Genomic DNA, 17,507 nt, shown 5'->3' with positions numbered 1-17,507 from the left:
AAAAAAAAAAAAAAAAAAAAAAAAAAACGAGTATGGTATTAGTGGGGAAGAGGAACACTGTGACATCAAGAATTGAATCTTGTCGTCTGCATGACATATTGTTAGAGAAGTCTGTTTATTTAAAGCCAAAGAAGAGAATTTCATACAATTTTTCAATGCTCAGAGCCTTGTCACGAATGCTACTAACGCTCCATCACCTGCTGCATCCACTTGAGGTTTGAAAGAGACAAACTTGTCTGTGTTGCCATCTTCTATGGGGAATCTAATGCTGTTGATTTATTTGGATTTAGAGATTTACGAGAAGATTGATGCAGGAGCTTTGTTTCAGGTTTTGTAAGACTCAACCAGTTAAGTTTAGATATATAAGTTACTTATAGAAGTTGAAAATTATACCTAACGTAATTTTGTAACCGAAAATGTCATCAATAGCAACCTACTCAACATCTTATTGACTAATGATCCAAAACCAATTAAGTATTTCGTCTAGACAAATCAAATACCTTTTCTTATCATATCCAGCCATCTATACATCCGATTCAGTTTTCTAGAATCAAGCAATGTGCTCTTCCTTCTCCCTGTACAATTTGTTGCATAGATAGTTTTTCTGAATTTGTTCTTCAATTTAGCTTTTCGGATAGTGTTGCAATGAGATCTTCCCGAGCTTTCTCTAAAGCACTTGGGAGATTTTCAGGCTTTCTGCCGCCTGCTTGAGCGAAATTGGGCTTTCCACCACCTCCTCCGCCACACAGCTTAGCTATGGGGCCAATGAATCTCCCTGCTTGAACTCCTAGAGAGACTACTCCGGGACTAAATGCAGCAACTAAACTAACCTTGTCTTTTTCTGGAGATGATCCTAGTACCACAGCTACTGGATCTTCCAATGTGCTTACCAAATGCTCAGCTGCACTCTTTAATGAGTCAGCATCAGTGTCATCCATCGACTCAACGAGCACTCTGAAGAAATTAAAACATTCACAGGAAGAACTTTAGTTGATATTATAACGTTAGATCATATGTCAAATTCTCTGAGCATAATTATCATACAAACCATTTATAAAAGGAAACAATAGATTTTGATACCTTATAGCCTGTGAAGTTCCTACTGTAAATGCTTTGTTCGATATGACAGATGCTTTATAGACCGCTGCTTTTGAACGCAAGTCTGAGGCTTCTTTTCTAGCAGCACGCAGTTCCTCTAGAAGATTCTCCACTCTGCTTGTAGCATCCTCTGCTTTCACCTTCAGATTAGACCACACAACAATTATATATGTCAAAAGTAACTACTACCTTGAAAGCATCAAATATGATATTGGTTGACAAATAAAAGCAAATACGATAATAATTATTCGGAGAAAGGAAAACTCTCTAGAAGCGGCATACCTTGAGAGTCGAGCATAGACGTGTCATTTGAGAATCTCGTGAGTTTATGTATTCAATGAATGCTTCACCTGCAACCGCTTCAATACGTCTGATTCCAGATGCAATGCCCTGTTCTGAGATAATCTTGAAGGCTCGTATCTCTGCAGTATTGCCAACATGAGTGCCACCGCAAAGTTCCATGGAGACACCAGGGACTTCTACTACACGAACCTGCGATTAGTGTAAGGGTCCTATTGGTCAATCCAAATCAACTTATAACCAAACTGTAACACTTAATACACTAATGTGGTTCTCATAATTCAGGCATCACAACTCTCTTACCTCATTTTCATCATATTTTTCCCCAAACATTGCAATTGCTCCAGCTTGTTTTGCATCAGCAAGAGGAAGGACCTTTGTTTCAAGACGTGTAGCATCCCCAATCCACTTATTGATGAGGCATTCGATTTCCTCAAGCTCGTTAGCATGCAGGGAGCGATTAAAATTGAAATCGAATCTGAGGCGGTCAAAAGCTACTAATGAACCAGCCTGTGATGTTTCTTGTCCTATTACTTGCTTAAGTGCGGATTGCAGCAAATGGGTGGCCGTATGGTGAACCTGGAAAGTTAAAAAAAAAGGATCAAGAATTTGAAAAGGAAAGAGGTAGTTGGGGGATATTGGAATGTAAAATGACTTTTAAATGTACCTTCGCTCGTTGCCTTAAGTCTGCATCTACTGCTGCTTCCACCTCCTTGCCAACTTCCAGAGCTCCACTTTTTACAATGCCCTTGTGAACAAAAATTTTAAGAGACTTCTGCACATCACTTACCTCAACAACAGCTTTCTCTTGGTTCCCATCACTGCTAACATAAAGAAAACCATGATCAGCAATTTGACCTCCTGATTCAGCATAGAATGGAGTTCTGTCCAGCAAAATCTCTACATCACTGCCTTCAGAGACCCTTATCACAGGCTTCCCATTCACCAAAAGACTTTTTACAACAGCACGAGCAGAGAGACTGTCATATCCAAGGAACTCAGTGTCTGCAATATTTTTCGTGATGTCAGCATCGTCTTCAACTGTCAGTTTTACAACATTGTGAGCAGCTTGAGATTGACGCCTTTGATTCTCCATTTCCACTTCAAAACCTTTCATATCTATACTGACTCCACGTTCTTCAGCAACTTCTGCTGTTATCTCCACAGGGAAGCCATATGTGTCATACAAAAGAAACGCATCTTTCCCATCTAGATAAGGCTTATTCTTAGTTTTATCAGCAACTGACAGGGCATCGTTAAGCTTTTGGTCAAGTAACTTTTCTCCTCTTTCCAGAGTTTTCTTAAAGTGAAGTTCCTCTTGTCTAATCTCCTCAATGATGCGTGGAGCCTTTAGTTTTACATCTGAGTCAATATATGTGCTCAATTCTATCACCTTTTCAGCAACTGCTGGCAAAAACGCTCCCTTTGGATTACCATTTCTATCCCCATTTATTCCGAGAGACTTCCCCTTCCGAACTGCCCTTCTTATTAGCCTCCTTACTACATAACCTCTGCCAATGTTTGAAGGCGAAACACCGTCTGATATGAGATAGACAACTGCACGCATGTGATCTGCAATCACTTTTAGACTTGTCTTTGCCTTGTCATTTGCAGAGTCGTATGAGATATTCGCCAACTCTGAGATCTTCGCAATGATCGGATATATTAAATCTGTCTCGTAGTTGTTTGGAACCTTCTGAAGGATTTGAGCCATACGTTCTAGACCAAGACCAGTGTCTATGTTCTTCTGTTTCAAGGGCTCAAGCAATCCATCTTCCGTCTTGTTATACTGCATGAAAACCAAATTGTAGAACTCAATGAATCTGGTATCATCCCCGAGATCAACATCTTCATCATAACCTCTCTCGGGATAGAAGTCATAGTATAACTCTGAGCATGGACCACAAGGACCAGTTGGTCCACTGGTCCAAAAGTTGTCAGCTTCACCCATTCTCTTTATCTGCTCAACAGGCACACCAACATCATTCTTCCAGATTTCAAAAGCTTCATCATCGTCTTCGTAAATGCTAACCCAAACTCTATTAGCAGGTAGCCCAAACTCTATAGTTGATAGCTCCCATGCCCATCTTATCGCTTCTTTCTTGAAGTAATCACCAAAGCTAAAGTTCCCAAGCATCTCAAACAAAGTATGATGCCTGGCCGTTTTGCCAACATTCTCCAAATCGTTGGTACGTATGCACCTTTGCGCAGTGGTTGCACAAGGAACCTGTCTAGGTACCTGCATCATTTCAAAAAGTCCCACCAATGTTAAAAGGAATGGTCTCTAAATGCAGGAAAAAAGTAGTGTTTGGCTTGAACTGTTGTTTATACCTTTCCAAGGAAGATAGTCTTAAATTGAAGCATTCCAGCAATTGTTAATAAGACAGTAGGATCTTCTGGCACAAGAGACGCACTTGGAAGAACTTTATGCCCACGAGATGCAAAGAATTCAAGAAAACGCCTCCGTATTGAGTCTCCACTAACGTCATTGGACTGACAATCCTCCTTAGCGTCCTCAGACACCGGGTGTACTGACACTGAAATCCACATTTCAGTCCCCAAAATTCAATAGAAGAGACAAAACCAGATTATGTGGAAACACAATAAGTGTAAAAACCTGATGAACTCTTAGCAATAATCTGAGGTGACTGAGTTGATCTGGGAAGCAAGATCGAAGGAGAAACACCTGTAGAGGTTCTGGTAACAAAACCTGCAAACCACATTTTCAATAAATTAACGCTGAGAGGAGATGAAAACTGTGAGACACTCGCCTAAAACACTGAAATCAAAGCAACAAGAAGAGAGAATAAACAAAGCTCTTGAGCTTTGTTTATCAATCAAATGAGCGTGTGATCACTCAAGTCTCAAACAAGTTCTACTAAGTTCTGAATCATAGAGGAGGACATTGAAAAACAAAAAAAATACAAGCAATCGTAAAACCAAATTGCAAAGATTTATACTTTCTGAGAATCCCTTGGAGACCAGTTAAGTTCATTTGTAAGCAGCTACATACTACTCATGTACATACCAAGATGATGACAATTTCATGGATACTAGCTCTGGTCACAAAACCCAATTGAGAAAATCTCTCTGCTTCAACGGAAAAAAAAAAAAAAAAAAAAACACAAAACGAAACCCAGAATTCAATTTCGCCACTAATTCATCTAATTTTATGAGTTTCTAAACACTAAATCCTCAATCTTTTCACTTAATGATGATTATATAAAAAAAAAAGATTGCGAGAAAGGGAGAGAAGAACAGAACCGTACGGTTAGAAACGAGAATACAAGAAGGATGCGAAAGCAAAATTGGTCTAAGAGGAACATCGAAAAGGTTTACTCTGGTCAAATTCATCGGAGAGTGTGTGGTGTGTGTTTCAGACAGAACAAGAAGAAGAAGAAGACACAGTCATGGCTGTGAAGCTTTTTTGTTTATCCACTTCTTTGTGGTTTTAAAAAATTTGATTAATCAATCAGTTGTTTTGTTAAATCTTAAACTAACTCGTTAAGGTTTAAGAGGGGGGGAATCGTAAAATACCTTCGTCATTAGAGGAGGAGAGAGTTTTTTATCTCCCATTGTAGCCAACAAAGACAGCGACACCTTCTTAGAGAAACATACGGAGCACATGACATACGGCATCAGCTCTAACAGTGAAACGAGATCCTCTGCGAGGATGCATATTACTACTGGACATTCCCGTCACTAACAAGAAAGGCAAGGACCCATGTGAGAACATACTCGACTTTGAAGCTCCCAAAGAATTTATTTGGTTCATTGAACTGCAAGGTTGTGATGCTATTTATTTGGTTCATTGAACTGCAAGGTTTTAGTAATATGGACTTGCTTATCATTTGAGGAAGATCATACTTACCGATTCTTAGTAAGCTTGGACCATTAATAGAGAACTCGAGCTCAACAACAAAATTCTTGACATGGATTGGAGGTACCAGTCCAAACCGACCAAATCCTTTGTTTCATGTCTCTTCTTTTCTACTACCCACAATCGAACTCAGGAACAAAAACTCAATTTCATTCAAAAGAACAGAATTGCTAAACCAAATGAAACTATATACTATATCAACGATACATCCTAATGACACCTGTTTTCACATTGATTCATTTAGTACATGAAACTATGAAAATGAGTTAAAAAGTCATTAAATCTCATCTCTTAAAACAAATATAAACACCCCAAAAAGCAAAATTGGGAGGTGAAATGTTATCATGATGATCTCTCAAAAAGACCTTTGACATAAACCATGCCTTTCTCACTAAACTGAAGCTCCTTCCTCATTTCTTCAACTTGAACATCATCTCCTTGAACCACAATCTCATCCAATCTCCCTTTTGGTCCCACCATCATCTTCACCTTTATCTCCTCTTTCCTTGACGCCTTCTTCCAGTAATACACTCCTCTGCAACACACACACACAATCATCACCATTTCATTGACAAAAACAGAGTCTCAGAGAGACAGAGAGAGAGGGCTTACGCGAGTGGACTGAGAAGGATGATGAAGAACCAATTGTTTCCAAAATCAGGAACTGTAATGGTTAGAACAAGACCAACACTTGCTAAGCTTATACATGTACAAAACGTAAGCAGAGCAGCTTGTCCTCTACTTGGAACCATCTTCCCTTCAAACCTTTTTTAATCAGAATCCCACAACAATGTCAGTGACACAACTAAACACAAAAAAACTCTCCTCGATCTTTTAATCGAAAATTTCGAAAACTTTTGTAGCTTACGTGATCGTCTCTCCTCGATCAGTAATGTTAAAGTTCTTCCTTGTGAAGAAAGATAGAATCTCTCCAGCTACTTGCTTTGGTTCCTTCTTGACTTCATTAACAACAAACGTCTTTCTCACTATCTGCAAATCCCCACATTGGATTCAAGCTTAATAAAAAACCAAAGAAACTTGTGGTGAAATTTTAGGGTTTTGTTTGTAATCGGTAAAGTTCGAACCTTTGATTTAACAGAGCGCTTGATGAGAGACCAAAGACCTGGAACAGAGATAACAAACAAACCCAAAGACGTATAATAGCTAGCCAATGAGTAACCACCACCAGTCTCATCCATTAACAGTAACGAATTAGGGTTTTGTTCCCACCATTGATGAATCTGAATCGCTGAAGAAGATACAGCAGAGAGAGGCTCCACGATCATGGCGGTGACAGCAGAGACTCTGTTTCTCTTCGTGGTCATCCATTCCCGTCTCCGCCTTGGAAGCCCTTTGATTGTTACCTCTCTTGAAGTAACCCATGGACAAGACAAAGGCGGAGTAATCAGCTTCATCGCCATTGTCGAGAGCAAAAAAAAAAAGCTTTCTCCTTGGCTAACGAAAAAAGCTTAAACCTTTACAAGATGGGTCTATCCAAAAATCGTGTGGTTCTCATTTTTTTCTAACTAAAAAAAAATGTTAAAAATTTAACGGATTTTAATATTTTTATGACAATACATTAGCTCTGTTTCTATGTTGTAAGAATCAAAACTCTGGTTTCTTACTTGCTTTTCTGAGCTTTTCAATCAATCAGTACTGTGTGTTTTTTTCTTCTGTAAGGTCAAGATCCGGAAGAATAGATTAGATCTAAACTGAGACCCACCAATTCAATAACGATTTCACCAACTTACAGAAGAACAGTCTTTATCATTAGATCTTCTCTCCCGACATAAAAATCAGACCAAACATGGTTTTGATTTTGCAATCTCTTCAAAGACTGTTTTATAGTTCTGTGTGCCCACAAAGGTTGTAGCATAACTAGCTAGGGACAGTCATAAATAAATCAGAGAGCATTGAGTTTTGATTTTTTTTTTTGACTGAGACCAAAATAAAATAAATAAGACTTGCTTGACAAATTAGTCCAAAGAGTGTTATCCAATTGGAATCTTTTGATCAAAAACTTTTGAGACCAACTTGGTTATTATATCTCGTTTGGCAATAAAGGCTATAAAGGCATAGGTAGGTTGAAGCTAAGGTCAAAATCTTTCCCAATATTGCTACTCTATAGTAAAAAAGTAGCTCTGAGTCTTTCTGTACTAACACAATAATTTGAGTTTTTCAGACAGGGAGTTATCACCTTCTGTTAGTTCAACTGCTAGCCAATTGGAATCTTTTGATCAGAACTTATTCAACTAACTTGGCAATAAAGGCTTTGAAGCTAAGTTCAAAATTTTCCTCAAGATGGTTTACATTATATTTAGAGAGTAAAATGTAAGTTTCTACTAGTACAAGAAAGAAAGAAAGAATCACACAACATTCCACTCTTTGCTTCCTTTATATCAATAAATAATGTTTTTACAAAAGTTATATTTTCTGCACTCAATTGTCAAAAAATAATTGCTGAAAATAACCTCCAAAAAGGAAGTATAAAGGAGGAAAAAAAAAAACAAACGAATAATAATAATAAGCTCAGCTGTTCTTTATACACTTAACACAAAACAGCTGATCAGTCTTCTTCTTCTTCCTCCTTGTAAGTTCTCTGATTGTTTTTATCTCAGAGGCCTTACATAATATATATGTATATATATATATGTATATATATGTAAAAAGATGGTTCCTTTTTTAATCACTTTGAAGCTTTAAAAAGCTGACTTCCAAGAGTAACAGTTGGAGTACCTTCACCCATTACTGTTGTTAAGCTCACTTCTTTGTCCAATATCCTCTCAAGCTCTGTCACAACATAACTCATTGTTGGTCTCTTCTCACTAGAAACATCAACACATCTCAGTGTCAATGTAATAAGCTCCTCAACTCCTTCTGCTGTGTATGTACCTCCTAGTCTCTCATCGATCATCATTGGTATATCCGCGTAATCCTTTAAGTTTTGCATCTGCAACTCTCAGTGCATACAAGTGAGATTACATTGACAGCATTATGTGATCTGGATTCTGATCAAGTGAGTACATACCCATTCGACTAGCGTCTGCGTTGAGCTTGAAGGGCATGGTTCTGATGCTTCTCTTCCACTTACTAATTCCAAGAGGAATACACCAAAAGCATAGACATCACTTTTCTCTGAAAATCTTCTGAACTCTTGAACCCTGCACAATGGGAGGATCTGAGAAAATTGGATACAACCAAAAAAAGAGACATATGTGAGTGAGCCTAAATGTAACATTTAAATTACTCTGGGGAGAGGAAAATCTGATCTGCTACAATGTGCGACGATGTACCAACATCCTCTCTCCCTAAGAAATTACGGACTCCTGCATCCGCAACCTTAGCAATGAAATTTTCATCCACAAGAACATTAGCGGTTTTGAAGTCCTTGTGTATCAATCGAGGACTCAGCGAGTGAAGATGCGCCAAGCCTAGAGATTAACAAAAGATCAGGACACAAGCTAGAGCTGGCCTCAAATGAGCTTAATGGCTTTTGCATAGGATTTACCTTTAGCAGCTCCTATAGAGATTGCAAGCCTATGTCTGAATTCTAGCCTATTTCCAGGTACTTTACCACCAGCTCCTAATAAAAAAAAGAAAAGATCCAAATGATGATCCAAACTCATAATCTTCAAACTGATTAAGTACCAAATGAGAAGAGCATTAATCTCTAAATAAAGGACAGAGAGTTACCGTACAGGTGACTGGAAACACTTCCATTAGGAACATACTCGTAGACAAGAAACTGCGTGTTACTTTCTTGACAATAACCCAATAGAGTAACAAGATTACGGTGATGGATAGACGATAGATAACGAACCTGAAAGAAATATGTAAGCGTCTCAAGACACTTATTGTTCAAAGACCATAAGCAAAAACACTAAACAAGAACATTTATATATAAAAAAAACCTCGTTAACGAATTCTTGAGTAGGAAGACTAGGTCTTTTCTTAATAGCTACAAGAACACCATCTTGGAGCAAACCTTTGTAAACCTCACCGAATTTGCCAATACCTATAAGACTTTTATTAGTAAAACTCTTGGTGGCTTGAGCAAGTTCCTCCATTTCAAACCTTCTAGCTTCTCTCATTGACAACTCAATTGCAACATTTCTTCCTTCTACAAAAAAAACACACACACAAATAGCAAAAGTAATCATTTAGCTATCATCCTAAGAGAAAGTCAATAGAGAGAGAGAGAGAGGAATTGGGAATTGTTGGATGGGATTTGTGACCTTGAGTAGATGGATCAGAAGAGCCAGTCTCAGAAGTTCTTGAGAGATTCTTAGGACGAAAGACACAAAACCAAAGGAGAAAAAGAAACAAAGCAATCAATGCAAGAGCTCCTACAGCACCACCAATGGCAGCTGCAAGAATTGCTGACATTTGGAAAAACAAAACAGCCTCTTCTCTTTCTTTGTCTCACCGATGCTCCAAGCTACTACTACCATGCGATAACCCTGGACAAACAAAGAAAGAATAAAAACAAGAATGTCGGCGAAAAGAAAAGTAGAAGAAGAAGAAGAAGAGACAATTTTAAAAGCAAACAGAGCTTCTTGTTTGAGAGGTAAATTAAAAAAAAAAAAGGTGTCAACTTGTAAAAATTGAATTTAAGATTCTTATGTGAAAAAAATCAATCAATCAACATGCAGTAAAAAAAAAAAAAAAAAGGATTCATTAATAAAATTAAAAATAAAACCTTGACAGATCTCCAGAAAATCTCAACTTCATCGGCGATTTAATATCACAAATTCAACAATCGATGGACGTGGACGTGATTCCCCACAAATTTTTTTTTTCCCACATTCAATGACAGGAACAGAGAAAATAAAAATTCCTTTAAATCAGCAAATTCAAGAAATCAAAGTTGGCTTTTTTCTAATCAGAAACACAAGCTTGGTGTGAAAATAGAAGAAGAAGAAGAAGAGCAAAGAAACATCAAATCACAGGGCACCGCCGCAGTTTCTTCTAGAACTCGAAGGTAAAGAGTAAGAAGAAGAAGAAATGAAGTCTTGTGTCGGAACGCAGACAATGCCGACAGAAAGTGACATTGTTCAGACAACAACAACAACTCTCTCTTCTCTCTCTCTCTCTCTTAAGACTCACTCAAAACTTTTTTTTACTTATACTTAACTGAGAATCCAACAACAACAACATCAATATGAAGAAGAATCAAAGCTAAGTAACTGTGGTGAGTTTTTTTTACTATTGTGCAACCACCAACCAAACCCATTTGTTTAATTTCAGAGGGGATACAAAAAAAAAAAAGAAAAAAAAGGAAGGAATTTAAAAGGAGAACCTTTGAAGACAAGAGTAGAAGCAAGTGGGGTACTTCGCCAGTTTGCAATTACAGCGAAAGCAACAACCTTTTTTTTTTTTTTAAGGGAGAAAGATTCACAAGGAAGAAAGAAACTTAAACACCCGCCGTGTAACGCAGTTTCCGCCGCCGCAAGTTTTTGTTTTTTAAAAAAGAGACGAACACAAATACCACCACTCTGTCTCTGCCTTCCTTCTCTTTCTATTTTTCTCCGCAAATCTCTCTGTTTTTTTTTTCTTCTTCTTTTTTTTTCGCATGTTTTTTTTTTCTCATTTTAAATGGTTATTTTAGCACTTTATTAAACGAGTGAGTACTTGAATACTATTAGACTACCTAAAAAAAAGTTGGAATTTATATATTTTTCCTAGTAAATTATTGAATAAGCAACCAATGATAGAGTGGGATTTATAACTCTAGAATTTTATAATTCTTAAGGTTTCAATTTTTTTTTTATTCAATCACATTTGTATTGGAATCACTTTTTCTTTCACTATCCTATTATTCTTATATTTATCACAACAAAAATAAATAAACAAAGGATTATGTTATTCGGTTTAAACCGTTTAAGACTAAGAACTTAGATTCTTTATTTTCATATTAAATTTTATTAAATAGAAAGAAATAAAATATAAAAGAAAGATTGAAACTGAATTTAAATGTTTTATCGATTGGGTAATTACGATAATTTTTTAGTCAAATGTTTTTGGTTAAATTTCTAAACGAATATTGTGAAATGGTTAAAAAAATAGATGAGTCAATTTATTAATTATATATTTTATTAAAACAAGGTTGAAATAATTCATGACTATGTTCATATCAAGGAACAAAAATGCTATCCTACATTTAACTAGTGTTATAACCAATTTGCTACATATTGATAAACTATTTGTGTTGATGATATCAGTGGTTAAAATAGTTTTCTTCGTTGTCACATGGCTCACATATCTGACTGCTACTAATATAATACTTGAATGCAACAACAAGCAATAATCGGAAGTAAAGAAAAATGAACTGTTGTTTTAACTTGGGTACTACTACTAGAAAGCAGCTGATTAAATAATTAACCTTTTTGTTATTAATGACAAATTAATATCCAGCGAACAAACATTCATAAAATATTCTTTAAATAAAATATTCAACAAACTTCAAAAAATGAATAAAAATAATTTAAAAATGTAGGAGTTGGACCACAACAAAATACTAAAAACATCGACAGAGTAAAAAAAAGGTAGGAGGAGGGGAGAGGGGTCATAAGCCAGCTGTATCGACCATACATTTTTGCTGCTTCTTCTCTGACGCTCTTCCCTTTTCCAAACTCACATTTCCACGATCTGCGTTTCGCGTTTTTCTATGTTTTCTTTTCTTTTTGTTTTTTCAATCTGCGTTGTTTTTTTATTAACGTTTCTCTTGACATCAAACTGTTTTTTTTTTTTTAAATTATAAAATACTATAAAAACGAATTGGAGAAAATTTTGAAATGTACAATGATTGAAGCGGCGGTCGTGGTCATCATGAATAAATCATACAAATCGGAAATGATTGAAAAGTGACTGAAAATAAAAATCAAATCAATTCGCTAGTCTGCACCAACCGCCTAGCTCGATTTTGAAAGCCCATTTTAGGCCCATTAAATGAATTCGTATGGGCGACTCGTTCTTCGTAAAATAGAATGATGCTTATGCCGGAATTGATTGTGCTTAATTAGAACCGAGATACAAAATTACCAACGAACCAAACCGGGACAACTTGGTTTGGTGTTCGGTCTGTTTCCATCACGTTTTGTGTCTTAAGAGATCCTTTTTCTTCCATGCTAAACTTTTTATTTGTAATTGTGAGGTTAGAGGTGTTTTCATCTGGATTCAATTCATTGTATCTTTCTTTTTTTGAATGTTTGGTGTATTGAAGGCAGAGTAACCAAAGCAAAAACAAATCTAATATGGATTGCCTAGTTCGGTTTAGTTTAAGCAAATTATGTAGTATAGCCAAACATTTTACTTTGACTATATCGTTTTATATTAGACCAATTCTTACCAAAAAAAAAACCTGAATAATTTGATGGGTAAGCCCACATTCAATTTATGTTCTCCTAACATTTTTCTTTTGTTGTTACCAGATACAAAATATCCGACTTTTCATCGAATATAGTTTTCTAAGTCATTGTATTGTATACTATACACAAGCCTTAATTATTTGGCAGAGAACCAAAATGTTCACACACATTTTCTCTTTCTTATTTTATCTATTAATTTGACATAGACTTTCTCTATTTAATTTACAAAAANATATATATATATATATATATATATATATATATATCTTATTATATAAATCTTAGTTTTAAAAGTTAGTAATTCATATAATCGTGATATGTGTCAAATATATCGATAATATTTTGACATGTGTGAGAAGAAAATTTATTTAACAATTATTGAAAAATAAAAAATCCTAAAAATAAAAAGATTACAATTCTAATAGGAAAGTTATATATTAAATTACTAATTTCAATAGGAAAATATGTGCAATTAATAAGGAAAATATTTGGAATTTAATTACAATTATTATTTATTGTATTCATATAGTGAAAATAAATTTATACAGAAAAGTAATTAAAGTATAAAAAGGTTTAATGTGTTAAAATTAGTGATTAACATAATATAAGAAAAATAAGATAATCAAAATAAGAAATTAATGTAATTTTCTCAGTTTTTTAATCGGTGAATGATTTGATAGCTTATTCAATATTATGTTACTATATAAACCTTGGTTTTCAAAGTTAGTAACTCATGTGAACACGACATGTGTCAATTTTAACAATTAATTTTTTTGTCATGTGTTATACAGAAACTGCGTTTTAACATATTTGTAAATTATAAGAAATTTAAAATTTAAACAATTTAATAAATATAAAAAGATAGTTCATATATGTATATCAAAAATAATACTAATTCTAATTTTAAATTACTAATTCTATAAGAAAAAGAAATAAGAAAATTATACAAATAATTACTAGAATACCATAATTAAATAAATTATGCTGTCAATTATTAATCCTAAAAGAAAAAGGATTGTAGATACTCACCTTTATATAAACAAATAATTTTCTCATAATAACGTCTTTGAGTGTTTGATTAATTTATGATAATGTTAGTATAATTTTATCTAAAATTAGTTAGACAAGTAGTAAAACTATTACGTATGAGATTACAAAATATGAAACAAATATATTTAAGATCTTGTTAATTTTCAATTATAAGTTAAAATTAGTTTTCAATTTTTTTTTTAGAATTATGTTTTACTGATTTTTAGTTTTTTAAAAATATTAAGTAAGGTATAAATTTGATGCAATGCACATTTTTTTATATGAAAATTATAAATGTTACTCATTGGGATTGAGTGCATAGAATTAAAAACTAATTTTATTATTATGTAATATACAAAGAAATTGTATTGCAAGATTGAGTGTGTGAAATCTAAATCCGATTTAAAAAAATAAATGAAATAAAGTTAATTGTTGGAATATAACTTAAAATATGATATATTTAACTTATATTCGCGTTAATACGCGGACCTAATCTAGTATATAAATATATATATATATATATATATATATATATATATATATATCTCAATTAAAAAATTATTGTATTTAGAAGTGAACAAAATTTATCATTCATGTCTCTTATATCTTTTGATATGTTGTATGATTAAATCTTTTGATTTTTTCCTTATTTGATAATTGGATAATTATCAATAATATTACCACATCCTCGTTTGTAATTTTTATTGTCTATTTCTTCTTACTCATAAGAAAAAGTCACCTTGAACAAAATCAGAGCATTTTTTTATCACAAGTCACCAACCATATATCCGACTTTCAAATTGTTTGCGGTTGGCATTGGTTCAATGTAATCTAGATTCACGAAATTTCATTATAAGTAATATCATGATTCAATCCTTCACGGAAGGTTAAATATATCAATTTCCAAAGTTTTTCATATTTAGATTAAAAAAACTCTAGCAACATATACTGTAATTTTTTCGGTCGGTTACTTTTATTCTCTCTACAGGTTAGATTTTCTTTGGTGCTCTAACTAATAAGTACCACTATATCTATTACACTAGGAGTTTAATATTTCTTTATTCTTTCTACACAAATTTGATTAAAATGCATAATTCAATTGTTCATGCATATTACGTATTATCAGGTCAAACTTATACTTCTCTTTTTGAAAGATGCTGGTATAACCTTTGTACTTGGTATAATCTAGTGCACTGCCCAAAGGTAAGTCTTTACTGTACAAGACACCATCACACCACGGATCGAATCCCGCTTCTTACGAATGTAGGGATTAGGCTAATGGGCCGACTTGTTGTGGTCCAATTGTTGACAAAAAAAAAACTTTTCTATTTAGAAAATTCCCCGTAAATTATAACCCTACGAAGAAAAAACATCGGATCTGTCTTCTTGAGAGATTGAGCGATGTTATTAAATATAGGCTGCGCCTGATCTATACTCTCTTAAAGAGTGGTATCGATTTCCCATAATATTCTCACTCCATAATCCTTGTTTAAAGAATTCCGGTAATCCGTTACATTAGCGGCATTAGAGGTATCTATATCAACCTTAAAGAAAGAAAAGAATGAAAAAAAGAAAAAAAACACATTAATATACACTAGTTTACAGCAAATTGATAAATGAAATAAATATTCCTAAAAAAACGCCAACTATTTAATATTTGCCAGAAAAAACATGAATTTTTTTCGTTGCCAGAAAAATACGCAGACTATTTTTTAGTTGATAAAAAGTACGCAAACTATTATATTTTTCCAATTTCTTCTCCTATCCATTATGACCGTTAACGAAACTGTGACGACGTTAATATTTTTGAAAAAAAATCCAAAAACAACACGAACTATTTATTTTTCCCAAAAAATACATTAACTTTTTTTTCTTCGCCTGAAAATACATAATTTTCCATTTCTTATTTTTCCAATAACAATGTTAGAGATCATAAGTCATAATTTTCATAATTTTCTCTGCTCTATTGAACTTCGTACAAATATGAAGTTTACACTACTATTTAGGATAACTAAATTCAAGAACAAAAATACACAATTAGATTAATCAACACTTAGACTCTAAAATTTCATGAGATCTCCACATTTGGATTGACAGACAGTCAATTATATATATCAGAACATGTTGTTGGTACTAGTTCCTTTGACTCCAAGTAAGTTAATTTAACATCCATGATATTCTTTCTATTCATTTGGCTCCATTCCCGGCACATTTATGTTTCCTTCTGGTAGGCTAAAATGTATGCCATCAAGAAGGTTCTTCAAGACAAGCGGTATAAGAACAGGGAACTACAAATAATGAAGATGCTAGACCATTCCAATGTCGTTGCTTTAAAGCATAGCTTCTTCTCAAGAACAGACAAATGAAGAGGTTTATTTGAATCTTGTACTTGAATTTGTGCCTGAGACTGTCAATTGTGTTGCAAGAGGTTACAGTAGGACGAATCAGCTGATGCCACTAATATACGTTAAACCTAGGGAATTTGGCTGAGAATGCCATTTTCCACAAAAGCTTATCAAGAATGCCATTTTTGTTTTTCTTCTCTAAAATGCCAGTTTTTAATTGGAGGAAGGAGTGAGAAGACCAAATTACCTCTGTCCAGAAAACTGAAAAAAGCGCAGGTGGGAGAATACCAAGTGACGTGCGTTTTAAAATGGAGACAAATTTTGTGGAACTAGACACACGAATGATGAACCTCGGGTGGACCAGATCCAACGCCTACAAGATTAGTCCATCCAAAATTTGTCCTTCAATCTCTTAAGTGGACTAGATCCACTTGGTTGGACTCAACTTGTTTACCTGCATATCTAATGATGCATGTACTGATTTTATTGTGCATCCAGTGGACCAGATTAAACGCCCGAACAAGTTTTTGTCCACCACATTTATGTCCTTCGGTCTCTTTAGTAGACCAAATCTGCTTTGTTGACACACTTGTCCATCTCAATTATGTCCTTTGCTCTCTTAGTGGACAATATATGATTGGTAGACGAAACTTGTCCTTCAATATGAAACCATTTTCTCCACCCTGCTGACGCACGCACTAGTCTTATTGAAAAATATCATATTCAACCTTCAAGGAAGCGTATTTAGTCCATCAGATCTGGTCCATCATAAATATACCGATCTTATTGTGCCTCCAGTGGACCAGATTAAACGTCCGAACAAGTTTTTGTCCACCACATTTATGTTCTTCGGTCTCTTTAGTAGACCAGATCCGCTTTGTTGACACACTTGTCCATCCCAATTATGTCATTCGCTCTCTTAGTGGACAATATATGATTGGTAGATGATAATTGTCCTTCAATATGAAACCATTTTCTCCACCCTGCAGTCCTGCTAACGCATGTACTGGTCTTATTGAAAAATATCATACCCAGCCTTCAAGGAACCATATCTAGTCCATCAGATCTTGTCCATCATAAGAAAAAAAATCGGTTTATATATCAGATCTGGTCTATTAAAGTTGTATAGAGAATGAAACGAAGAAACTCAAAATTGAGAAATATCATACTTAACCTTGAGAGGAGCATCTCCAGAACGAACAAAACACTCTGCTCATCCACGGCGAAGCATGTGGGTTAGATGGAGGTGGTGATTTTGAAAGAATTTATTTTTTTCGAAGAAAGAAAGAAGAGACAAGAAGAGAGAGAGAGATGAAATCTCGAGAGAAATGATAATAGAAAGAAGAGAAATGAGAAAGAAATAGAAGAATGATGGTTTTATAGATCATGACCCTATGACATTTCAAAAAATATTTAATGGAAAGTGGAATGTTCATGGCATATTCTACAAAAATCTCTTAAACCTACAATCACGTAAATATTTTCTGG

At 34.5% G+C, this 17,507-nt stretch overlaps 3 protein-coding genes across 4 annotated transcripts; all 3 read right to left on the bottom strand.

Moving 5' to 3' along the window:
- Window positions 418-4,875, bottom strand: LOC104779885 (alanine--tRNA ligase, chloroplastic/mitochondrial). The gene is made up of 8 exons (XM_010504307.2): window positions 4,668-4,875; window positions 4,016-4,108; window positions 3,730-3,935; window positions 2,066-3,637; window positions 1,702-1,977; window positions 1,381-1,590; window positions 1,081-1,238; window positions 418-954 (listed from the first exon to the last, which is right to left on the bottom strand). The coding sequence occupies exons 1-8, from the start codon at window positions 4,750-4,752 to the stop codon at window positions 618-620; spliced, it is 2,937 nt and encodes a 978-aa protein (XP_010502609.1). The 5' UTR covers window positions 4,753-4,875; the 3' UTR covers window positions 418-617.
- LOC104779884 (protein COFACTOR ASSEMBLY OF COMPLEX C SUBUNIT B CCB1, chloroplastic) lies at window positions 5,472-6,902 on the bottom strand. The gene is made up of 4 exons (XM_010504306.2): window positions 6,364-6,902; window positions 6,147-6,268; window positions 5,891-6,043; window positions 5,472-5,813 (listed from the first exon to the last, which is right to left on the bottom strand). The coding sequence occupies exons 1-4, from the start codon at window positions 6,697-6,699 to the stop codon at window positions 5,621-5,623; spliced, it is 804 nt and encodes a 267-aa protein (XP_010502608.1). The 5' UTR covers window positions 6,700-6,902; the 3' UTR covers window positions 5,472-5,620.
- Window positions 7,645-10,866, bottom strand: LOC104779882 (nodulation receptor kinase-like). 2 transcript variants are annotated; one of them, XM_010504304.2, is made up of 8 exons: window positions 10,578-10,866; window positions 9,514-9,738; window positions 9,190-9,398; window positions 8,972-9,098; window positions 8,787-8,861; window positions 8,526-8,709; window positions 8,307-8,439; window positions 7,645-8,228 (listed from the first exon to the last, which is right to left on the bottom strand). In XM_010504304.2, exons 2-8 carry the CDS (start codon window positions 9,662-9,664, stop codon window positions 7,965-7,967), a joined length of 1,143 nt encoding a protein of 380 aa, XP_010502606.1. In that variant the 5' UTR covers window positions 9,665-9,738; window positions 10,578-10,866; the 3' UTR covers window positions 7,645-7,964. The 2 variants fall into 2 exon arrangements, with proteins under 2 accessions (XP_010502606.1, XP_010502605.1); XM_010504303.2 differs by lacking the exon at window positions 10,578-10,866 and adding an exon at window positions 9,978-10,409.

The sequence above is a fragment of the Camelina sativa genome, chromosome 4 (assembly GCF_000633955.1).
Source record: "Camelina sativa cultivar DH55 chromosome 4, Cs, whole genome shotgun sequence".
Lineage (NCBI taxonomy): Eukaryota > Viridiplantae > Streptophyta > Magnoliopsida > Brassicales > Brassicaceae > Camelina > Camelina sativa.
This window is presented reverse-complemented; position numbering and strand designations above follow the sequence as displayed.

Coding starts and splice junctions, on each gene's coding strand:
- LOC104779885 (XM_010504307.2), bottom strand. CDS start 4,752: ATGAATTTGACCAGAGTAAACCTTTTCGATGTTCCTCTTAGACCAATT. Junction 3,638..3,729: donor AGACTATCTTCCTTGGAAAG/GTATAAACAACA, acceptor GAAATGATGCAG/GTACCTAGACAGGTTCCTTG. Junction 1,591..1,701: donor AAAAATATGATGAAAATGAG/GTAAGAGAGTTG, acceptor CACTAATCGCAG/GTTCGTGTAGTAGAAGTCCC.
- LOC104779884 (XM_010504306.2), bottom strand. CDS start 6,699: ATGGCGATGAAGCTGATTACTCCGCCTTTGTCTTGTCCATGGGTTACT. Junction 6,044..6,146: donor GATCGAGGAGAGACGATCAC/GTAAGCTACAAA, acceptor TGATTAAAAAAG/GTTTGAAGGGAAGATGGTTC. Junction 5,814..5,890: donor ATCCTTCTCAGTCCACTCGC/GTAAGCCCTCTC, acceptor TGTGTGTTGCAG/AGGAGTGTATTACTGGAAGA.
- LOC104779882 (XM_010504304.2), bottom strand. CDS start 9,664: ATGTCAGCAATTCTTGCAGCTGCCATTGGTGGTGCTGTAGGAGCTCTT. Junction 9,399..9,513: donor TTCTGATCCATCTACTCAAG/GTCACAAATCCC, acceptor TTTTTTTTGTAG/AAGGAAGAAATGTTGCAATT. Junction 8,440..8,525: donor CAGATTTTCCTCTCCCCAGA/GTAATTTAAATG, acceptor CCCATTGTGCAG/GGTTCAAGAGTTCAGAAGAT.